General features: G+C 26.7%; 2 protein-coding genes across 5 annotated transcripts in view; one reads left to right on the top strand and one right to left on the bottom strand.

Moving 5' to 3' along the window:
- Positions 1 to 4,905: 4,905 nt before the first annotated feature.
- The window catches only part of LOC142328839 (uncharacterized), a 67,364-nt gene continuing 47,122 nt past the window's right edge, over positions 4,906 to 25,147 (bottom strand). For 2 of the 3 annotated variants that reach the window (XM_075372932.1, XM_075372931.1), the window contains exons 4-5: positions 23,430 to 23,525; positions 4,906 to 5,340 (exon numbers count right to left, since the gene is read on the bottom strand). In XM_075372932.1, coding sequence (XP_075229047.1) covers positions 5,050 to 5,340; positions 23,430 to 23,525 — 387 coding nt within the window. In that variant the 3' untranslated portion in view covers positions 4,906 to 5,049. The remainder of the gene's footprint in view (positions 5,341 to 23,429; positions 23,526 to 25,147) is intronic. The other variant, XM_075372933.1, reaches the window with a different exon arrangement.
- The window catches only part of LOC142328838 (N(4)-(Beta-N-acetylglucosaminyl)-L-asparaginase-like), a 95,545-nt gene continuing 90,412 nt past the window's right edge, over positions 20,015 to 25,147 (top strand). Inside the window, exon 1 of one of the 2 annotated variants that reach the window (XM_075372930.1) lies at positions 20,015 to 20,124. Coding sequence is in view for 1 of the 2 variants with exons in the window: in XM_075372927.1 (XP_075229042.1) it covers positions 24,428 to 24,435 (8 nt within the window). In the remaining variant the exon portion in view is untranslated. Of the gene's footprint in view, positions 20,125 to 24,377; positions 24,436 to 25,147 lie in introns of those variants that run through there. The other variant, XM_075372927.1, reaches the window with a different exon arrangement.

The raw sequence follows: 25,147 nt of genomic DNA, 5'->3' as shown, positions 1-25,147 counted from the left end.
AAGAAAACAGGAAAATGAAAGAATACCTAGAAGAATGAGTGTCAAGATATTGGCAAGGGATAGGATGTTAAGGGAATAGAATAGTTAGTACAGAAAAGAGAAGAAGAATAGAAGGTCATAAAACAGAGGTGATGGTAGGATAGCAACTAATAAAGAGGCTTGTGTTTCACAAAGACCTGTCTAGTGGCTATAAACAGCTTGTAATGAAAATAAGATTTCATGTTCAGCCTTTCTTAAAATTCATTTGCTTTCCATACCCTGTTACACGATCTTCTAACTTCCAAATCATCTGTTATATAGATTCTGAGCTTTATTTCCTAAAAAAAAAACCATGCCCTGAAATATGAAATCAACATTTTTAGTCTACACTATTGGTTTTTATTGTTATTGTTGGGTGAATTTCTTTACTATCTCTTTTTATATCCTTTATTAGTGAAATATTTTGATTTTCCTCAAAGTGATTTATTGAACTACTGTTAAGGAAACAGAAATAGAGGATACAGAGGCTCAACGGGAATAAGAAATAAAAGATTTTTATTAAATGTTTTGCTCAGCTCATAAATGTACTTGTAAACATTTTTCTAGGTAAAAAGCATATGTGCTTTTCTGTGAATTTATATGCTTATTAATTTAAGGCACATATTTCATCCTTCTTGTTTCACGACTGTTGTCATTTTATATCTAAAGGAAAATCTGTGTAGCTTATGAATTTCTCATTCTTATAAAAGTTCAAACTTGAGAGTCATGACATGATGTAATGCCACTAGTTGGTCTCATCACACATTTTTTCTATGTTCAATAGTGTGTGCTAGGATTTCGCTTTTGAAATTAATGAATGCAATTACATCAATGTCACCACTGGAAAAATTTACATTTATTAAACAAATTGATTATATTAAAGACTTTTCTACTTTTCTCTCATAATGCAAGAAATACACCTTTATGTGCTTAAATGCAATACAATGGGTTATGAAATTATCAATATTTATTGAAGCAAAATGTAAATGAAGATGAAATAATGCATATCTTCATTATTTAATTTTTTATTCACACATCTATTTACAAATATATTGCAATAATATTTAAATAAATTTAATTGCAGAGTAATAAATTTATTATGTTTATTTTTTTATTGAGTTGGAAAATATAAAATAAAATTGCATACATAGAATCATTTATTTTATAGTTTTAGTCTCAAGCTATTCATTATGTGTAAAGTACATTTTTTAAGACCTGAATGTAACCTGAGCATTATAAAAATGTTAAGTACCAAGAAAACTGTAGTGAAGAAGTTTGCACAACTTAAAACGTACATCCTACCATTTATACTTATTCTACAGTGATTAATGTAAACATCAAATCAAAGTATAGATTTGTTTATAAGAATTACATAGCTGTTGCTCATGCTTCTCAGATCAAAAGTTCAATACAAAAAAATTGTTTTAACAAGATTGGAACCTCCTAAATCCATCATATTTTTCTTCTAATTCTTTTTCTATTTTCGGTTTGATTAAATTGCTAACATTATTTAACACTATTTGTTTGTTACTCCTTTTTTTACTTTTTTTTCTAGACACAGATTTCTTGTTTTGTACATTTTTGCAAACAGTTTTTTTCATATAGACTAATTTTTTTTCTTGGTTTACCTATACTTTGGATAAAATAAAAGTGTAAAATTTTAAATAAATAATTAAAAAATAATAATAAAATGAAACTGGCTTCAAAAAAAAATCTTAAAATAAAAACATAATACTTTTTAATTTTAGTTTAATTCAGATTTTTCAAGTTACTGTTAAATTAAAGGTTTTATTTGTTTGTTTTTTATCATTTAATTAACATCTGTATTGGATTGGCTCTATTAATTTAATTATCTACTTTTACTTTTATTGTTATAACTGTAAGGCCTGATGAGTTTAACAGTAGTGTCATTATAAAGGAATTTATTTTTGTGTTTTATGCTTTAAACTATTTATTGGTTTTATCTTGCATTGATCTTGGTATTTCCATGGTTTCCGTGATCAATCCAGGTAAATGTAAGAGTAATTCGTTTTTTTAACTACGAAAAAGCTTAAGTAGCATTAATCAAGATTGCTACACAAGTATACATTAAGAACATTTGTAGAGTAATAAGAATACCATTAAAAGAACCTACTTCCCAGTTACATTACATCAATACTATATCTTCAAACGATAGAGGTCTTACAATCTAGATGATGTTATATATTGTTTATAATTAATTATTATACAGATTATTGTGATATTGCTTGTTTGATGTGTTACAATAAAACATAATTCAGTTTAGTTGAGTAAAAAGGAATTGAGATTTTTTGTGTTTATTTTTTAAGAATACAATAATACTTTTTTATCATTATTATGAAGGTTAATTTATGATAAACAAGCTTCATGGTTTTAAAAAGGAATATTTATAAAAATTATTCTTTATAAAAAAGTGATATAATAATCATATTATTCCTTTTTTTACAGTTTATCACTGATAGAATGGTTTCAAAATTTTATTAGTACACTTTATATAAGATTTAGATTTGCATTAGTCATATCAAATTATGATGTCATATTTGTAAATCGTATTATGAGTAGTCCAGCATTAAACAAAAATCTGTTTACACACTTATTATTTAAGAATAGTATAAATTAAGACAATTTATTTATATTTTATAACAAATCACATTAAAAAATACAAATTTATGAACAATGTCCATAAAAAATTTTCTTTCTACTTTCTTATAAGAGGAAAAATTAGTTTGATTTTGAGATTGTTTGGAAGCAGCTGTAGAAAGCCTATAATAACTTTGTTAACCCCTGCATCTCTATGGTAAACTCTACCTCTAAATGTATGCTTTTTTGTGATAGATCTCATTAAGTCGGGGGTAACATGCTGGAAATTGTATGGTGTGAGAAAATAACATTCCAACAGCAAAATCAATCTTTAACCGATTCCTTTAGATGTATTTTAGATTAAATTTTATTGTGTATAGTTGATTTAACTATTAGCTAATGAATGACCACTACAATTTATAACTCTTATAAAACAAAAAAAAAATGGTTGCTGAAAGCATTTTTTTAAGCCTGGCTATTTTCTGTCAGACGTTTCTGCAATATTACAGTATTAAAATTCAATAATTTTTGTCTATTGGTTTATTGGTTTAACTACGAAAAAGCTTAAGTAGCATTAATCAAGATTGCTACACAAGTATACATTAAGAACATTTATAGAGTAATAAGAATACCATTAAAAGAACCTACTTCCCAGTTACATTACGTCAATACTGTATCTTCAAACGATAGAGGTCTTACAATCTGGATGATGTTATGTATTGGACAAAACAGTAACATATAGTATATCTCTTTCAAGCTGATTGTTCCACAGTATTGGAATACTCCAAGAAATAGAATCATAAATAAAAGAATATGAAGTATTGTTGATTCCGCCTAATTCTGGGGCTGTGGAAGGGGTTTCCTTAGGAATAGAACCTATTTTTGGATGCTCCTTAAACAGCTGGAGAAATAATAATTTATTTCAGCATACATTTCAGCCAATGAATACTTGGTCAGAATGTTTAGCTCCCATCCTGGGTAAGGATTCCCCAATCTTTTAAGAAACTGCAGTTGGGATGGGCACCTGGAGATTCATACAACCCCTCCATTGGTAGGTTTGTTTGTCTTATTTCATAGTCCCTCTGTTGGTAGATCATAACATTTTCATTATCCACCTATTTCCCAAACCTTTCTTATCTAGGATGATCTGTGGGTTTTCGCTAAGCACCCAATGGATCAATGTCATCATGGAAACCAGTAGAGTTCAAACGTAGACACATACTTTGGAAGTTTCCATTTCCTTGGCAAAGATATCAAAGTTTTTGAGTGTTTTCATGGGAATAACTCTATCTATAAAACTTTCTGATGTTTTCTTTTCAATTCAGTAGCTGTTTATGGTTTTGTCATGAGATGCTTTTTACTGGTAAAGCCAGGCTTCTTAATCTCTCTTAATACAATATAGTACAGTAAAATAAATGATACGTATAGTAGAAGATATATTTTTTAACCTATTCTTGATCTATTTTAAATGAAACTGATTAAGTTTCTGTGAATACTGGGTGATTAATACTGCCTCTTTCTAGCTTTCCTCTTTTCCTTTTTTCCTCTTTGTAGTAGCTCTACTTGTATTATCTTTCTATGAAGTTGTCCTCATTCAGTGTATGCTAAAATGAACAAAAAATCTGCTTTTTTCTTTCATTTCCTCATTCTGCTTGCCATTTATTTTACTTTCAATTTCAATTTATCCACTTATTTCTTTTTAGAGACATCTTTGTTTCATCTTTTCTTATGATTCTGCATTAAAATCTCAATTTTTTTTCTTTCTTATATATTACAAGTAAACATCACTTTCAACAAATAATACTACTTAACTTATTTGGTTTTTAAAAGAATGTAATTTTTTCTTATGTTATCTAGTTGCCTATAATATTTAAAGACAAATCAACTTTTAAAAAATTGTCTTATTTATTGAATTTCTTTAGCAATAGATTTTTACCAGATTGTTCATTGAGTAAAATAATTTAATTGCAGAATTTATTAAAGAATTGGTTAGTAATAAATGTTTTAATAGGCTTCTATAAGCCTATAGTTTTTCAAAATTAAAATTTTGAGTTCATTGTTTGTAAAGTGCTATATAATTGTGTGTAAAAGACAGTCAAAACTGAACAAAAATCGTGTGAGTACACACACATGTATACATCCACATCAATTGTTTTAAATGAATTCCAAAAAACACATAAATCACTTTCTTTTAGATTTTTTCTTTTTAATGTATTTTTATGGTAATATTTTCTTTCCTTTTTTATTTTTAAATATATCTTTTGTAAAGAGATGATAATAAAATACGCATTTTATACTGAATAATATTTTTATTTCATCTGTTAGTCTTTTATTTCACAAATATTTATATAAAAAAAATGAATCTGATGTGATTTTTTTATGTACTTGATGAATGACTTAAGATGATACTTGAAAAATGAAATACAATTTTTATTAAAACGCAACTTTCTTTTCTGCTTTGGTTATACGTGATTTAACTTGTATGTTAGATGAAGTTTCCTCAGATCCTGATGATGTTTCTGATAGAAGTGACTTTAAACCCTGGATTCGTTTTTCCCTAGCTGCTCCACGTTCAACAAGAGCATCCATTTCAGCATCTAAATCAACCAATCTTGCACGTGATTGCCTAGCTCGAGCTCTTGCTGCTTTTTCATCAACTGATTCTTCTAGTTGTTCAGTTAATGAACCTGTTTTTAGAGCTGTCCATTTTGTTAATCTTGGTACCTGAAATTTAAAGAATAAAAATTGTATATTAATATACATATATATATATATATATTTTTTTTTTGTTCAGAATAACATCTCATAAAACTGGAAGTTTTACTATAATTTTGTGAAAATTTAATTAGATGTTTTAGTGTGTCATTAAATGACACGCTTCAAGTAATAGATGAAACATAACTTCAGAATAAAGTCAAAGTAAAAATCATGAAAAGTTTTGGTTTCTTCTCGGTTACTATAGGTTTAAAAGTAATGCTTTGTTCAAGCTATATATTGTGTTTAATTTCATTATGTTATTATTTTATTAAAAATGATTGTTAGATAAAATTATAAATCAATAAAAGATTTAGGCCTCATGGAAATTTGGTATTTCAGACTAAAATTATGGATCTCATCGGCAAAAACATAAAAGTGTAAAACAAAGGATAAAATTTCATATCTTCCGTTATTATTTTTCATAGCAGATAGATTAGATGGAACTGTTAATAGCTTTGAGAAAATTCCTGAAATCATATTACTAAAGCATCAAAAATGGGTATTTATAGTTAATGCTGCACGTTGGAAATTTTATTTATATAGACATTGGTGATGAATCATTATGAGGTCTGAACAAATTAATAAAAGAAGAGGTTGCAGAATTTCGGATTAAAGGAAAGATTAAAGTGTTTAAAACCCAACTAAGAAATTAATATTGATGAAGAGGTTAAATATTAATAACTTTTGTTAAAGATATTGTATGAGGAGAAAAAATCTTATTAAAAATGTACAAGATGGAAACTAATAGTTCATCTATCAAGGCTTTAAACATAACAGCATTTAGTTATTTTGGGAGAAGGACAATACATTCTAACAAAAAGAAAACTTCCAATGTGGTCATTGTACTTGTGTTTTAGGAGGGGTTAGGAGATACAGATTTACTTAATAAACATTTCAACTAATACATTTATTTTATAGCCATTAGACAGAAAACAGAGTCCTGAGATCAGTTCCAGACATTTGGAAAACAAAGTAGAATAAATAATGATGAAACAGTAGAACTTGAGAAAATATCATGACTAATCATCAAATCCCTGTTAGGTTGCATTGTCAAGAATTTGCTAATAATCATTAAGAAATGCTGCAGTACATCATAACTAATAATAATCTCATAGAGGTATGTCATTTATTTTACTGATGTAAAATAAAAAAAAGGGCATGTCAAGTTTGATCAAATGTTAAGTTCTTCTTATTGGTTTTTTTGATTATTACTCTGTTGTTTAATAAATTTTTATCATTCAGTAAAAATCGTATACTAAATTAAATTAAGTTTTTCACAAAAGAATAAACCAGCCAGATTTCTGTGGAAGACAATTTACAGAAATTGTACCATGATAATTCATCAGTTCACTTAACAAATTTTTTTGGCTATTACATTGAATTGATATCACAATCATATATTTACCTGTTTTCTCTTACTGAAAATCATAAAAACTTATGAAAGGACATTGTTTTGCAACTGTTGAAGACATTAAAAAATATCTTTGAGTGTAATAAAGATATACTCAAAAGATAATAAGCTATTTTACAAGGGTGTTTAAATGTATGTTTATTCTGATACGAACAAGGTACACTTCAGAATTGTTTTAGACTGGTAAAAACATTGGCATAAATGTATTTTATTTGATGGGATTTATTATGAAGGAAATAACATAATGTTATAAAATAAGAATAAATTTATATGTTTTCAAATAAAGGAAAATTGTACTAAATGTTAAATCAAACTTGTGCAATGTAAGATTCTCAAGTTTGCAATATACTTTAATGATGTGAGATGTTCACTTTAATCAATTTATGTATTATTACTAAGACAAAAAAACTGAAGTTAAGAATGCTAAACATTTGCATATTATGAATATGAAAACAACTAAATAAAGTAGTCAGCGCTTAGAAAAATGTCACTTCTTAATCCTGAAAACTATCTCATTACATTCTATATTTTTGATAAATATGCAAAAAATTAAATTCAAATCTATTCAAGAAATTTTTTTGATAGTAATTCTTCTTTATTTACTCTAGTAACTACTGGTTAGTATTTAATTATAGTTACCATATTGACGAAGATGATGTCAATGAGGTAAATAATTTTGTAGCATAAAAACATTGTGAGCCTGTTCAAAGCCTTGCAGGTGAAAGGCAAAAATTCACCCATCGTTACAGAAGATGAGCAATAAGTTGTTATTAAACAGTGTTTTCTTAAAATTATTCTATCTATAATAGGCTATGTAAATTAATAATTGGCTATGTAATCTCTGATCAAGTTGCTTGACCAGCATACTGATCATGTACATTTATACTCCTCATGCTTATTTATTTATTTGTCACAATAATTACTATACTAATTTATTACTATAAATTTGTACAGTAATTACTTATTTAATTTACTATAATAATTATTAATAAAAAATACATTTATTACCAATTTGTACAACACTTAGCTACTAAATTTACTAATTATAACTACTTAAACAAATGAATATCTACAAAAAAGCAACAGCAACTACAAAATAATTTCTAAAGCTGCATGCCAAGAAGCTACAGACATTTTACATATGCACATGAATACATTTATATATGAATACATACATCAAGCTTACTACATTTTATAAACTAATTGAATAAAACAAGAAAAACACTTAATAGTTTATATAAAAGTAATAGTTAAGCATTTTTATGTTTAATTTGAAGCTTAATTTTTATATTTGTTAATCTTCAATACTAATAAATGAAAATAAAATTTATTGGAACTAGGAATAAACTACAAATAAATAATTAATTTCAGTAATTATTCATTAATTGAGATTAAATAGTAATTAAATTAATTTATCAGTGTTTTATATATATATATTTTTTAAATACATGTAAAATGTTTGCCTTATATTTATGCTTTACTACAGTATTAATAGGATAATGAATAACCAAAATTGAAAACTAATAATTTATGTAAATACTGTTCTCAATAATTTTGATTAATTAAATTAGAACATTATTATTTAAAATTAAAATAATTTTATTCATTGAACGAATGGATAAGGTTGAATCATAAATACTATTTCATTTTAACCAGAACCAGTTCATTAATGTTAGGTTAAGTGGATTACAGACTGGGTAAATGTGAGGTTAAAAAGTGGAGGGTGCTACTACGACCCTGGCTGGAAGGGGTGGTAGGAGAGTCCACGTCCTTGTTAAGGACATGGATGCTCTCACGACGCAGGATGAGTTTCTCAGGAGAATTCATAAAGTAACTGGTGAATCGGTCACTATAGGTGTTTTATCAATGTGACCGGTTTTATCCAGGCTCATCACAAGTGTTAACATTAGCTAAACCGCTCCTCCTTTCAGACAAACTGTTGTCTGATGGGCATGTTCATATTGGGTGGGTGGTCTATCGGGTGATACGGCGTGCCTTCGACGAACATTTCTTTAGATGCTAGAGTCCAGGCCACGGGCTAAGTTCTGCAATCGCGCATAGAAGTGGCCATTGTTTTACGTGTGGTAAGGCCGGTAATATACGTAAAGATTGTAAGCAGGAGCCTTGATGTACATCCTGCAAGATGGACCCATCTGCATTAGTAGTTGTGTCTTCACAATAACATTATGGTGTCTTTGACAGCTCTACCCAGGAGGGGTGGGAGGCTTCGGTCTTCCACCTTCAATGATCGGGTGGGACTCCTTTGAGATGCTATTGGGGGAATGCAAGACCGTAGTCCCGGTGAAGGATCCCTTTGGGGTTCCCCACTAGAGGCAAGGTGTCAAGACTGGAGTCCAGGTGGGGAGCTCCCTTTTGAGAACTCCTCATTTGAGGCATGGCAAAAAGACCCACGTCCCGGCTGCCTGGGTGGGGCCTTGTGTTCTTCCAAGGTAGTTTGAGGCGAAGGCACCCCTGGAGCTAAGTTTATGCTTAATTGTGTGTCCGGATCCGGAAGGCGGGAAAACTACAGATGAATAAAAAAAAAAAAATGTGAGATTAGGAAAATGTTCATTTATATGCACATAGATACATGAATATATATAAATTTTTCCTTCTGTTCCTGATGCATACGTTACGATTATCTGTTAAACTTGTGAACTATAAGCAACCCCATGGCCCAATGAGATGAGGATAATATTTATTAAATGTAAATGAGGTGCAGTCTTGCACAGACTCAGGGCGATCATTCTTGAATGTGTTGAATTGGAATTCAACCCCAACCATCAAAATACGGTGTAAAATCCATATAATATTCTAGTATCCAACTCCATATAAAAATCTTTCTAGTATTCTAATCTATATAAAAAGTAACCTATCTTTACTAGGATTTGAATCTCGAAGCCTTCAACTTCAAACCTCATCTATTAAAGAGCGAATATATTTAATGATGATTTTATCACTTTATTTTGTTTGTTTAACCTACGGGACCACCGTTAGGTATTGCTTCAGAGGATGAGATGAATGATTTTTAGCGTGTATGAAAATGCCATCCTGACCGGGATTTAAACCCGGAACCTCTGGATGAAAGGCTGAGATAATACCATTCGCGCCACGGAGGCCGGCGATGATTTTATCACTAGAAAAATCCGGAGGATCCAAGGTATATTATTGATTTATAAAACAAATCTATTTACAATATATTACAAAGCAATTCTATGTTTTATAACCACTGTGTGTATGTGCATATTAATATCAATCTAATTTTACATCGACCTCTTTATAAAACGTTTTAAAATTTTATGTCTTATCATTAATTGATTCTTAAAATTTAATAATGACTGTAATAATGGCATTCAAATTTTTATTATATATTTTATTATTATTTTTGTGTTATCAAGTTTTTTCCAACTTACATTTAAAAAAATTAAAATTGTTTAATATTGTAGGAAATAACTGTTTTGTTTGTTTTTTTTATTTTATTTAAATGACATTATTACTTATGATATGCAATTTTCTTCTTTTATTTTACAATAAATATTTTTATTGAGCAAATGATTAAAATTAATACATTTGCATGGTGTTAAAATAAATTACAAATAATGTCTGTTACATTTTGCATATTTCTTTTATATGCAGATGATTATATGATTTATAATAAATAAATATATGTTTTAATCTTTATCTAATTATTTTTTTTAAAGAATAATAAGAAATTGAAAAAAAAATTAGTACTTTTTGAAATTATTCATAAATGTCAGTAGATCAGATGGAATATTTTAACTTTTATTTTATACATATGTAGCCTTCCTTAATTTTCTTTAATGTGAAACATTAATTTCATTAAGTTATTTTGCTGTGCACATTACTTTATTATATGTAAATATCATTAAAAATTATTAATTAATCCAAAATCTATTATTTTTTAATTATACAATAGAATAACAATAATATTATTCATAAACAAATTGATAACTTACTGTTACTACTTTTCATCACTTAACCATTTATGACATCTTTTTTTAAAAAGCCAAATTAGGAAATTAACAAATTACGTGAAAAAAGGATTAAGATGTCACCTATTGATATTTCATAAAGAAATTATTGTTAATATGGTATTTGCTTAACCTAAAGAATGTTTTAGGCAGGAAGCCTAAATGAATTAGCCTTTTGCAAGAAGCCTAAAAGATGTTGGAAATTAGTAAAAATATTGGTACTGCAGACTTAAATTTGTAAAAATCAACCTTTGGGAGGACTTTTTTTCTGTTGTAAGATAGTTTTATAATACAGACTAGGAGAATATTCCTTTTAGATAAAAAGTCACAGTTAGAGAAAAAATAACATTATTGTCGTTAAATCTATACTGAGTATACTAAAGCATACTAGAAGAATAAGTTGTTAGAACATGTAGCCACTCTTGAAAGTTCTATTACAACTCACAAAATTTTGCTATCATACTAGTGAGTTGTCTAATCCAATGATACCACACTTGGCAGGTGAACCACAGTCAATGTGTCAAGATAAAGTCTACATAGTAGTAGAAAACATAAAAATAAAAGAAAGTAGTAGACTGATTATAAGTGTGTGTGTATTTTTTCCCCTGAGAGCAAAGGGCAGTATTTTAATTTGGTATTTTTTTTTGGAATGAGCAACTGAGGCTACCTAAATGATCAACATGATGAAATGTAATTAAACATTTTTTTAACAAGTTAAAAATGAGTTGCTTTCTATTTGGAAGTCATTTGCAGCTTGATGAAAATTTGAATATAGTAATCACAAATAATAGTTTTTTCCCTGCTGAGTTGAGACAGTAATAAAGTGCATTGTTTTACAAACAAAAGGAGTACTTTAATTGGTTGCTTATCCTTGTCTCAATTTTTCTCATCACTGTGACAAATTAAAGCTTCAGAGGTACAAGAAGTACCTATTCATAGGTAATTTATTTCTTTGAAAATAATTGAACAGAGTGTGAACAGAATGAAGTGTCATTTGTAGGATGGAATAATAACATCTGCATTTTTGCAGGCTTGCAAGTTGATATACAACAGTATACAAAGTTCGATGAAGGAAACCAGTATATTTTTCTGTTGCTCTATCTTAGTTGATAGAACTACTTTGCTTTGGGTATGGCTTCCTTGGAAAGAAAAGACTTCTAAGAACCTAATTTTTAATATATTTAAAAATTGTCATTTTAAAGTTTCAAAAAAATGTATATTTAGTCACTAAAATTTAGGAAGCCAAAAAAGATACTCATAAGTTGTCATTAATTGATGGAATATTTGTCATACACAAGAAAGCCTAGTTAAATAATTTCATGAAATAGTGAAATTCTAAAATTAACAGCTTACAGGAAAAGACTTAAGATTTTTAATTACATGAAAATCATGAGTAATATAACTAATCAACAGCATCTCTGTTCAACTTAATAGCCGTGAAACATATTTTAACTATCAGCTACATGAAAATGGAAGAATATAAAGCAAAGACAAGAGGCCAACAGTTCATGTTTTATACATCAATTACTGTAGATCAGCAAAATAAAATTATGGATTCACTTCCTATTTGACTGGAAAATGTTCACTTTATGATTAATGAATTTAGCAGATGTTACAATGAAACATTAAATTGAAAATGAAAAGAAAGTTTTAATAAAAAGTATTATTAAAGAATTAAGATAAAATTTTATATATGTAATGAACATTTAATTAGATCTTTCTTTTGATATAAACTAAAGATAAATTAAAGTTAAAAGAAAGCAAGTAGGTATCAGTGGAAATTTATGTCAATAGAATGGGTAAAATCTTTCTTCTATGGCATGAAAATAAGAATTATCTTTTTATGTACTGGATAGATAGAATAATCTCTGTAATTTAATTTTTGATGGCAGTGGTGTTCATAATGAAAATGATACTGATTAAGAAAGTATGAAGTTTATTAAAAAGTGAACCTTGGATTTCAAAACACTGATTATTTCACAATCTTCAGTTATTAAATGACCAAGATCAAATTAAAATAAAGGCTACTTTTATTTAATTTCATTCTCAATTATCACTAGAAATCCATCTGACTAAAGTTAGAACCAAATTATGTTAAAGAAAGCTATAAATCATTCATTATAAAAAAGTAAGCTGAAAAATAAAACAATAAAAATTAGCTGTTAACAATTTTAAAGATATAGCTTATCTTATATTTATTTATTAAAAAACTATAAAAAAATTAAAATAAAACAATGAAAATTAGCTGTTAACATTTTTAAAGATATAGCTTATCTCATGATATAAATTAATTCATGAATAATTTTTCTAAAATAAAATCAAAATAGTAACTGTAACTATTTACAAAATCTAAGAAAAAATGGAAAATTAGAACATTTAATGAATCTTTTATTTAAAATGATTTATTTTATCTATTATTTATTTTTTAGTTGTTAGATAATGTATACAAAACAACAAATAAGCATATTTATATTATTAGCAATTTTAAAAGGGTATTACTTTTTAAAAAAACCCTAAAAGCCACCTATTTATACTTCACTAACCTTGAATTACCATCTGGAGTCGTCATCCCTTCAGGGAATGAATTTAACTGTACATACTTGAAGTGTAGTACTTGATATCGAAGCGTGCCACCAAGGACATAATTTTATTGCTGATTTTTTGTGTTTTTAGTACCCTATAAATATTTTCAATTTATTTTTAATTTTATTTGTATCATGTTTTTGTAATTTTATTTATTGATTATAATGTCTGATTTAAATTAAAAGATATATTACTTTAGTTTTCTAAAATTTTAGTACTTGTTTAAGGAAAAAATTTTAAATATTTAGAAAAAATAAAATATATTTTTAATTAATTACATTTATTATTTCCTGCATTAGGAAGTATAACATGTTTGATAAATTTTTTTTAATGATATTCCCAAATCAGTTTTACCAAAATATGAATAGATATCATGTGGATTTATATAATTTGAACTAGAATGGCTTTTAAAGAATTGAAAAAAGACAACATAATGGAGAACAAAAACCAATATTAATTGATAATTTTAGGAATCTTCCATTCCAAGGCAATGTTCAGTTGTTTCTTTAATTACAGAATGTTGAGTAACTGACATTTAAAATATCATAAGTGTTACATCTGTTTTTTAAAATAACTTTGATGGCTACACTTTTACTTCATTTTATATTATATTCAAGTATATTCATTTTTTTTAAATTATATAATTTAAATTATTTTTATGTTTAAGTCAAATCATTTTATGTTTATTAATTACAACTTATTTTTAGTTTTTGTTTATTTATTTTCATTATTTTACTCATAAATTTATGAAAAAGATCAAATAATAAATAATATTTATCAGTTACTCTAAAATAGCAGATTGATGGAACTAACAAAAATGTTTCATACTATGTTACTGTTTCCTACTAACTATGTAATTGTTATTTATTAAAAAATCATTGATATATACTTTTTTAATGTATGTATTCATGTAAAAATCTGTACATGTGTATATGTATGTGTGTAGTTATTGGTTCAGGTGCTGATTTGAACCTTTTATACAAGTGCCACTCAGTTGCTATATAAGCCTAGGTAGCAATTCAGAAACACATATCTTCACTTAAGGTATAGCGTGAAACTTGCCCTTTGAACTGTAATTGAACTAAACAGCAAACACAAATTTTGCACAGTGGAGGAAATCATTTAAGTCAAGGATTATGTGACTTAAAATTTATTCCACCTACATCTTGTAAAATATCTTAGGCAAAACTTGTGTGTGTGAATTTTTTGTTCAGTTAAACACTACATAAGGTAATAAAAATATTAGTATAAAATTACACATAACTATTTATTTTATCCAAAGTAATGAACATTATTTATTTTATTTTATTTTAATCTATAACAACAATAACTTATTCAAATTTGTTATATTACTCGTATTTACTATGACTAATTTTACTTCTAAAAAATATATTTTTTATTTACAACATTTGCTGAATAGATCTACATTTATTTACTATATATATATATAGTAAATAAATTATATATATATATATTTTAAGTAATTATTTGAATATATATATATATATAAATGTAATAATTAGATCATAAAATTCTGCTGATAACCACGTCAGAAATTCATCTGGAACATGCAAAATAATAATCTTATAAAAGTTAAACTGATTAAACTGTACCATTTTAAATTCTTCTTACTATGTTTGTTAATTGTTCAATACAGTAAGAAAAGAATGAATGAGTTTTTTTTAAGTAATTTATTTTCTTTGTTTGATATAGTGTAGAATCAGTAAGAAAAATGTGTTAATGAGGTGAATAAAATTGAAAAAAGAAAGTAAAAAACTTACGGAAATAGATGGTATACTAGCTTGGAGAAATTATGATAATGATTAAAGAATTATAAAAAAGTAAGTAAGAATTTGGTATCGAAGGAAAAGTAATTGCTATGCAGTGAAATCAATGTGGAATTAAAGAGTGACTAAATTCTAATGTGTGAATATGTTGTGTTTATTCTGATCTTATGGCAGTACTATTTTTCATTTGTTAATGAAGATCTTATGACACAGTTCATTTCTGCTGTTTAATAGATATGGAAACATTAAATTTATGTAAGCTTTATATGTACTTTGAAAAGCAAAGATTGACACCCATAAAAAAATTAAAATAATTCATTTTTTTATTAAAATTAATAATTTAAAACATTTTTTTGGAAATAAATAAATAAAATTTCAACATAAAGAAATTAGACATAATCCAGTTTTGAACTGTGACCAACAGTTTACATACAAGCATACTAAATAATTCTGCCTCTGAGAGGCTTTTCAAGCTTATTTTTAACTCTCATGAAATATTAATGAGATTAGGCTCTGAAAAATTAATGATCAAATGTGATGTTTAAATTATTGTTAATACCTAGTTGTCATCTTATAAACATATATACTCGTATATATATATATATATATATATATATATATATATATACTGATTCTATTTTATACTCACTTGAGAACACAAACCATAAACTTATCTTTAATAATAAATTTTATTTTTGTTATTTTTTCCACTTCAATAATTAATGCTAAATTAAAATAATAGTTAAAAAATAAGATTGTCTAAATCCATCATACTTATAAATAAAACAATAGTTTTTCTAATAACAAAGTTATTGATAGCATTAGTCAAATTAAACGTCTGTGGAGAATCTTTTGTGCAGAATTGAAACATGATGTCTGGATGTTCTTTCAATTGTTAAATGAGTTGGTAGTAAACTGAAAAACTACTGTCAAATTGGAATCAATTGCAGGAAATATTAATTAACTATGAATTGTTATGAAGAAATACTGTGTATGTGTCTGACATAAGAGACAATAAAAAATAAAAGAAATAAAAAAAATGTATATAATTAAATATGTTTGTTGTCAATGTTTGAAAAACTATTGTGTTTTTAATAATTGTTTCAATTATAATTTCAGATTAGCATGTTTTATTTATATGTCAGAATACTATTAGACATTTGAAATTTCTATCAAACAGATGAAATGATTATTATATTTATGTTTTGCTGTAAATATTTAAGCCAACTTAAAAATTACTTGACATACAAATGTACCATCTACAAAAAATTGTAAGGTAAAAACTAAACAGGCATTCATGGTAAAAAATAATCATCAATAACAGTGATTGTTTTTAATTAATTTATCATTATTAAGTGTTTAAATTATTGAAATAAAATTATTTAATTCAATGTTTGACTCTTCTTAGTATGTTTTAAACTCATATATTATCATGATAAAGTATAGTTTAAACTTTTATAATAATAAAACATTTCATTTTCTAAATACGTAGCAACATATTCTTGTGTATTTGAAATACAAATATTTTTTTTTTAAATTCCAAGCACATTAAACAGTAAAGTAACATATAAATACCAAATTCCTAATCTGTTTGATATTAGTCTATTATTTATTTTATAATATATATAGGGAAATTAAAATGAAACCAAATAATTAAATCTCTTCAATAAAAAAGTATGGTGCGTTGGTTTGTTTGCTGTACACGCTCACATTTTTACTTCCTTGTATGAATTTATTTTGATCGCAAAAAATCTTGGTTAAAGGATATATCCATTTTGATCATCCCTGAATCCATTTGACTAGTTTTGGCATGACATCTGTACGTATGTACATGTACGTATACATCTTGCATAACAAAAACGATTAGTCATAGGATGTTGAAATTTTGAATTTAGGACTGTCATAACTTCTAGTTATGCATCTTCAATTTTGATTGCAATCGACTTGAACAAAAGTGTCCAAAAAATCCGAAAATCCAAAAAAATCTTATTTTGGATTTTTTAACTGCAGTAATAAGCCCTCATTGAGAGCTTTTCAATAATATATAATAAGTGGTACTTATTTTCATTGGTTTCAGAGTTATAGCCAAATACAATTTTAATTAATGAAATATTTGGATCTTACAAGGGGAGGGCACATCGGTTCGAATCTGACGTCATCTCCTTTTTTTTTAATTTTTTTTTAATTTAAATATATTGATTTATTAATAATTATTAACCTCTGATTGTAATAAACTTTTTGCGATAAATCATAATTCAATAACAACAATAAAAAAAAATATGAAAAAATATCAGAAGTTATTAATGAAGTAAAATTTTATGTACTTTTCATTTTAAAAAATGTGAATATGAAATTTAATGGCAAACAAGGAAGTCATGTAGTGTCCACATCAAATTTTTATTTTGAATGAAGCACACAAATGATTTATACATCTCAAATGATTCATTTGATCTAACGATTTATACTTCTTAATACGAGCAATTTACCTAAAATTATATTTGTGTTTTAGGGATAAAAAGGGAAAACATTGGGGTTAGAACTGTGTTAAAAAATCACAACTTAAGAAATGGTTAAAAATGCTCAGGATTTTGAAGTTGTAAAAGTTTTTGTTGTTGTTAGTACACTAAATTCATGAATGTTATTTAGTTACAATTGACAAAACCATTTAACAAAATCATGTGTTTTCGTGACGAGCCATGAGCCCATCTTTTTTCTAGTGTTTATTAATTATAGAAAAAATATCCTTGATGCCTTCTTATGGGTGGGTTTGGTGATCTTTACAAAAGACCTGTGAATAGATCATTTTTTTCATTACTTCACTATTTAGTGGTCAAACAAAAAACCAGTGTGAGGGGTACTGAGGTACTTTCTAGCCAGGCTTCTAATCCTTTCTAATGCAATTAAATTGGTTAATGATCCTTTTTTGTATATCCATGTAATGTCAAAGGAGCTGTTAAATAAAGTTGATGAATAGAGATGAAGATCTTTTGTAAAAAGTTTAAAATTCCAAATTTTTAATTTCTGAAAAATAGATCATTTTTAAAGGCTCTTCTGTAAGAAAGTATTAAATAAAAATTATAAATTTATATATTTTGTAATATAACTTTGATGAGGCCTTCAAACCTGAACTTTCAGATTAACATAAAAATATATGTAAAGCACAGTGCCAAATTAATAAATATTCTATTGTTACTATAAATCAAAAGTAAGAAACTAAAAATTAAAATTCCAATAGACAGGAAAGATCTAATAATAAGTTGTGAAAATTTGTTTAAGCCAAGGAACATGCAAGCAGAAATCATGAATGTAATACATAAGTTACAATGTAATGTAGTAGGACAATTTTAAATAATTGCTGTTTTAAATCCTTTACATTGGTGACTAAGTAAAATTAGACACATTGTTTCCAATAGGAAGGAGTATTGATTAATTTGTTGCTTTACACAATCTGTCATAGTCTTTCTAATGACAGTGACCTGTGTAAAACATCTGAGTTAAAAGTATATGTGAGGCACTAATCAGAATTGCTTTGTGTGAGAATAATGATATAGTTCATGTAGCTAATGGTGAATGGAATATGTGTGGAGCTTTATATCATCTGCATTGTTGTGGCATACTGAAATGTTTGTTACAGGATACTACTCAGTGAAGAAGCCAATAGGATATCACTTCATTCCTTAATCTCCTTAATAAGCCTGGTATGGAATTTGTTGTACCTGGAAATGGTTGTGCCGTTATTGGGAACAACTTTGTTTCGTGTAAGTTATCTACAAGCACTATGATTATGTCACCAAACATACATACATACATTTTTACCTCTTTATTTTAAGATGAAAGTAATAAAAATTTTTCCTAAAGCTGAATTAGCAGCTTAATCTAGCTGCCTCAAATACTGCTGCTGGTAGTGCTGAGTGTCACATTGGATATAGTCCTGATCTTTACTGTTTTAAAGGATCTTTACTGTTTATGATGAGTTCAAAGGGAGTAAGCAACTAAATTTATATTTTCCATTTATAATTTGTTTTTTTGTGTTTGTGTATTTTTATTTATTCAGGTGGATCAAATTTTTATTTTTTATTATTTTTTGTATAAGATTTTTATGTTTTTTTGCATATCTACTCGTATATATATAAAAATGAATGTTGTTTGTTTGTCCCATATGCGTTCCTATACCATTCATCCAATTGCCATGAAACTTTGGTGAGTTGTTTTGCACACACCTGTGAAGGTCTCTGAATTAGTTTGGAACCGCTAGGTGGCACTGGGGACGAATATTTTGAAAAATTGTATTTATGGTCCGATTTGGCTCATATTCAGAATATGTGTTACTTACATGGAAAGAAGTACCTCTGCAAAAAATGGACTCACTAGATGGCACTAGGGTTGAGGTATTTATCTCAACCCCCCCCCCCCCCCCAACTTTATAAATTTTATGGTCTGATTTGACTCATATTCAGAATATATATTAGTTATATGAAAAAAAAATATTTTTGTGAAAAATAAAACTGCTAGGTGGTGCTGGGGTTGAGATATTAAGAAAATTGTATTTATGGATCGATTTGGCTCATATTCAAAATATATATTAGTTACATAAAAAGAAAAAGTTTTGCAAAAACTATACCCGCTAGGAGGTGCCAGTGTCGAGATATTTACGAAACAAACGAATATACAAATAGACTTTCTTCTTATGTAAAAGATAAAAGGTAATTTTCATATGTGTGTCCGCTATAAACTAAAAAACTATAGGACCGATTTACACATGGGGTTTTGCAAAATGGTTCGTGTTGTCCGAAGAAGGTTTAAAGCTATTGAAATTCTTGACCAGTAGAAAGAAATTTAGGGGTATTTTGAACCGACTACTGTGTTTAGAGAGTTATTAAATTAAATCAGATAGGTAGTGCTGTTTTGACAATTGGATTTATTTACATTCTGACTTTTAAAGTGAAAGGTTAAATTCTGTGATGTTCCGTAATTTTTTGTAAGTTTCTAAATGTTCAGTATTAATTGTAATGATTTTGCAGCCATATTTCGTTTCGTTAAAAAGTTATTTTCCACCAACTACTGTGTTTAGAGAATGGTTTGAATTAAATCTGATAGGTAGTGCTGTTGTTTTGCCAGTTGGATTTATTTACATTCTGACTTTTATAAATTGAAAGGTTAAATTTTGTGAAGTTCCGTAATGTTCAGTTTTTTAATGTTTTATCAAACTTTCAATCATGTTTATTTAATCTATATATATATATATATATATTTATACTTAAATCTAGCAATAGCAAAGCATTGCTGGGTCTGCTAGTAAAGAATAAAACACATAAATTAGGAAAACAAACAATTCAAAGTTAACAAAAATGTAAAAACAATGAACTAAAAGAACAAATACAATTTAAATCATATACACTGTTTGAACACATTACAAACAACAATTATTCATAATAACCAGAACACAAACACCTCAACTAATACAACTCCCAACATTGAACAACAGATACTGGCATAGACATGGATAATTTTCATAACTTTCACTGTAAAGTGTGTAGTAATTTTAATTTATGTGCAGTAAAAATTATATATATATATATATATATATAATTTATATAGTTTATATAGTGTGGTTTGTTTGTTTGTCGCATTTATGTATTAATTTGATACCATTAAATTCATTATGAGTGTTAGTGTTTTTTTTGTTTTTTTTACTAAAAAGTACTCTTTATGTGTTCACAATAATGCACAGATGATAACACATTAGTTTTATCTGAAGTTAAGAAAACAAATGAATAACTGAATGTTGTGAAATGAAAAACTGATGTCAGTCAGTAATTTTAACTTTTAGCATTATTGTAACACCTTTGGCTCTTGAGTAGGTTGCTGTCAGAAGTAATGTTTCATCTCATTTTCTTCTTCTCTTTTTTCCCTATTTTTAATTTAGGTTCATATAGTCTGTTAGATTATTCATTAACACTTTTCTCTCACTCTATTAATCCTTCCAACTTTTCTAATTTTATCAAACCTTCTCTCATTCTTTTTCTCACTGTCTGTCTCTCTTCCAATACTTTTGTGTAAATAACATCTTTTTAAAGCTGATCCATCTATTGAATGTCTTAACCAGAGTGGTTGTCTGTACAACTGCATTTCAAATGTCAATATTTATTTTTTTTTATAGTATTCATGTTTGTACTATTAAAATTAGAGATTTTGAATGTAATGAATCATGATTAATAAATTATTAAAATTTATTAATAAATAGTGGTATTAGATAAAATATAGTGGTATTGTTCACTCAGTTCTGATCTTTCAGTCACTTTTTGATAATACAATATTTTCTTTTTTTTTACTTGATAATCCTTTGTTTTAGTTTCTCTTTTTAGACTTTCATTCAATTAAATCATATAATTATTGTATATAAAATATAAATATGCTGAGCATTCCAAATTCGCCTTCACTTATTTTGGAGAGCATCCAAACAACGTCAACCATAAATCAGTTTTTTCTGTGAAGTGTAAATAATAACACTAATTCTTCTGCATTTAATCTATTTATATTAATTCAACTTATCATCCAAATTGATTGATTTATGTTTTGAATAAAAATACTAGTTTTAAAAATATTAAATTAAGAGTGTACACAGCTTGTTAAGTAGTATTTGTTATATTTTACTTTCTTCATATAGAAAATTATATTTTGTGACTTTAGTGATTTATTTATTCTTTTATTTACTTTACGTTATTAAAATAATGTTTATTAAAAACCATTGTTAAACATGACATAACCGTCTTTATCTGGACTAGACAGAGGTTTCTTCACCCCGTTAACGCTTCAACATATTGCTCCAAAGTTAGCTCTGAGTATTTGAACAGAACTGGAATAAAACTTTTAGAGGACTTTCTCTATAGTCCTGACCTCTTTCTCCATGAAATTTTATGCTATTCCCCTTAGTGAAGAACAGACTGAAAGGGAGGCACTTTATGAGCGATGATGACTTCCTAAGGACTTGGGACAATGTATGCCCAGATCTCTGACAAAACATAATAGGGTTTCTTTGAAGACTGGTTTCAAAGGATGGAGAAGTGTATTTTAATATGTAGTGAGAATTATTTTGAAAAATTATCATGTTGCAAAACTTTCCTAATGCCCTTTTATACACTCAGAAGATATCCCTTGCTATATCTTTTGAGTTTATTATTGACAGTGCTATAACATAGAGCAGGTTAGACTCAAGATTTAACTGATTGTTTAATAAAATATCTTGATTGTCCACATTAGCTTTATACATTTCAAATTCTTCAATACCATTCATATATGTATGAATTTTATTACAAATGTGCAAAATTTTAGTCTTGTAATCAGTTTAATTATTTGTTTTAAATGCAGGTATAAGCAAATTATTATTTGAATGTAACTAATAAAATCTGTTACAGGAATACTATCGATAAATTTTATTTTACATTGATAGTACATACAAAAATAACAATCTATTATTAAAATAACTGTTAAATTTCCAGTCCACATCTAAAATACAGCCTCAGGTATACAAAACTTAAACAATTACAATTCAGGTCAGTACCCTTTTGGCATTTGTAATGTGCACACCTACTACATCGTCTTTGTACTTAATAACGTTTAACTGTGCAATGAACATTATGTCTTTATTCATTGAAGTGTTTTTATTGTAGTAGAATTAATATATGATGACCTCTCCATAGAATAATATTCATGGTATGTCTTATGACGGAACTTACATTTTGAAAAATGTCATTTTAATATACGTTTCATTAAAGTCATAAGATGATAAAAAGTATTTAAAAACATTGTGGTCACCTAAATAATTGATTGTAAACTTTATATTATATTTTACCAAGTAACCATCAGTACAGAAAATTGTAATATTTAAATTTTTGTTTCATGTAAAGAAATTAAAGTTATATAATTTTTCATAATTTATTTTTAGTATAAAAATATATGTATGCATTAATTAATAATATATGTAAAATATAAAAGTATATATATATATATATATATATATATATTAATATAATACGTGCGTGCATGTGTGAGGGTAGTGTGTGGGATTATAGTAATATATACTAAAGAAAAAATTACTAAACTATTATATATGTTTTAAAGTAAAAAAAGTAATGTTTAATGTTATATCCTAAATAATATTAATAATTGCACTACTTCAAACTAATTAGATACACTCATTTACCTGTTCTACGACAAAAACTAAAATCATTCCACTACACATACTATATCATAAGTTTTTTTTTTTAAAGAAACTATACTCACTCTCACACAAACAGCATTTCCTGATAATATTCCACGCCTAAGGGTGGCCTCATTTCGACCCCCTCGGCGAATTACAGACAAACCGCGTTGGGGTGTCTGTTAACACAAGCTACAAAATCAATTCATCTATTTACATGCATTTAAAATGCAATACTTTATACCAGTAAAATAAAACATAGATATAGTTTATATATACATACTTTTAAACAATATTTATAAAGAAACACAATACATTTATATACTTATGAATCAACAAATGAAGTCTATAAATAATAAAACTTATTAATTAATTTTTGTCATTACTTAAGACATTCAACTCTGAAAAACAATGTTGTAATACAAGTTATTAACTAGTTTATTATTATTCTGGTAATGAAATATACTTTAAAAAGCACACATAATTAAACCAAAACATGCATTTAAAAGAAAATGTATTTACAAAAATTTTAACTTTCTATAAATCCCAGCCTGAATTTATATTAGAACAATGTAGTAATAAAATCTCTGTTAAACAATATGAGGAAACATGATTATCATTGTAATTATTAAATATTAAATGACCTTCACATTCAAAATTATGAAACTTTTACTTTCAAAACTCTTTCAAGGCTAAGTCAATCTCAATAAGAATATAATTGAATAATGTGTTCAACCTATGTTTGTTTAATATATTGCTTTCTTGTTGAAATTTTTTGTTGTAAATTTTATTTTGTTGAGATCTTGACTTTTTTATATTGTACATTTAATAATTTAATGTTATAATTAATTTATTTATATTTGTGTACTGTTTAGATAAGATTATTTGCAAAATTTGATTCTATTGTTGTCTATAATATAAATATCTACATTTTTATCTTATATCTGCAAATGAAAGTGACCATCAATCTGTCCAGTACAGTATTAAGAACTTTACTTTGTTATATGATTTAGGCAAACAATTACTTAAACCATTAAATTCTATTCTTAGCAGACTGGATGCACATCCACTTACAGGGAACATGCACAGGTACTGTACACAACAGAAACAAATTTTACAATTACTTTATAGAAACAGTATGCAGATACAAAGACATTAACCACACAACATGTAAATGTTATTTACAGCATACAAAAATCAAGATCTCAATTTAACTGAAAAACTTTAATTTTCCAAACACACTAAAGTTTATAAAAATAACCTTATTAAACAAATGTGCACTATGTAGGTTAAATATATAATTTGATTTTATAATTAAGAATTTTGAACTGTATCTTTTTTAGCATCATAAATAAAATTACTACTGAAAACTAGTCTGTAGGTGCTAATTTATTCCGAAAGGTATTTGGAAGAAAATCTGGTAAAGATTGAAGAAAAATTTGGAATAATTATGAGCGTCTGAAATTTTTGTTGTTCATTTGATGGTAATATAATGCTGAAAATGTTACAGTTTTAATTTTTTCAAGACTAGTATTAGTGTTATTTATTTATATCTTTATTATTACTGACAGATTGTGGGTTTATTTAATAAAACTCAATATAATGTACAAATAACTATTTCCATTCATTATTATTACTACCCAATTCTAAGATTTTGTTAGGCTTTTCTTTTACATAGTATTGCTTGTTAATGAAGGCAGCTGCTGTTACTAGCTCTTTATTAATCATTAAATTGATTTAAAATGAAGTTACAGTGTTCAAAATTACTATGTCAACATTTGAAAGCTTTTTTATTATGAAC

This window comes from Lycorma delicatula, chromosome 8, assembly GCF_047948215.1.
Source record: "Lycorma delicatula isolate Av1 chromosome 8, ASM4794821v1, whole genome shotgun sequence".
Classification (NCBI taxonomy): domain Eukaryota; kingdom Metazoa; phylum Arthropoda; class Insecta; order Hemiptera; family Fulgoridae; genus Lycorma; species Lycorma delicatula.
This window is presented reverse-complemented; position numbering and strand designations above follow the sequence as displayed.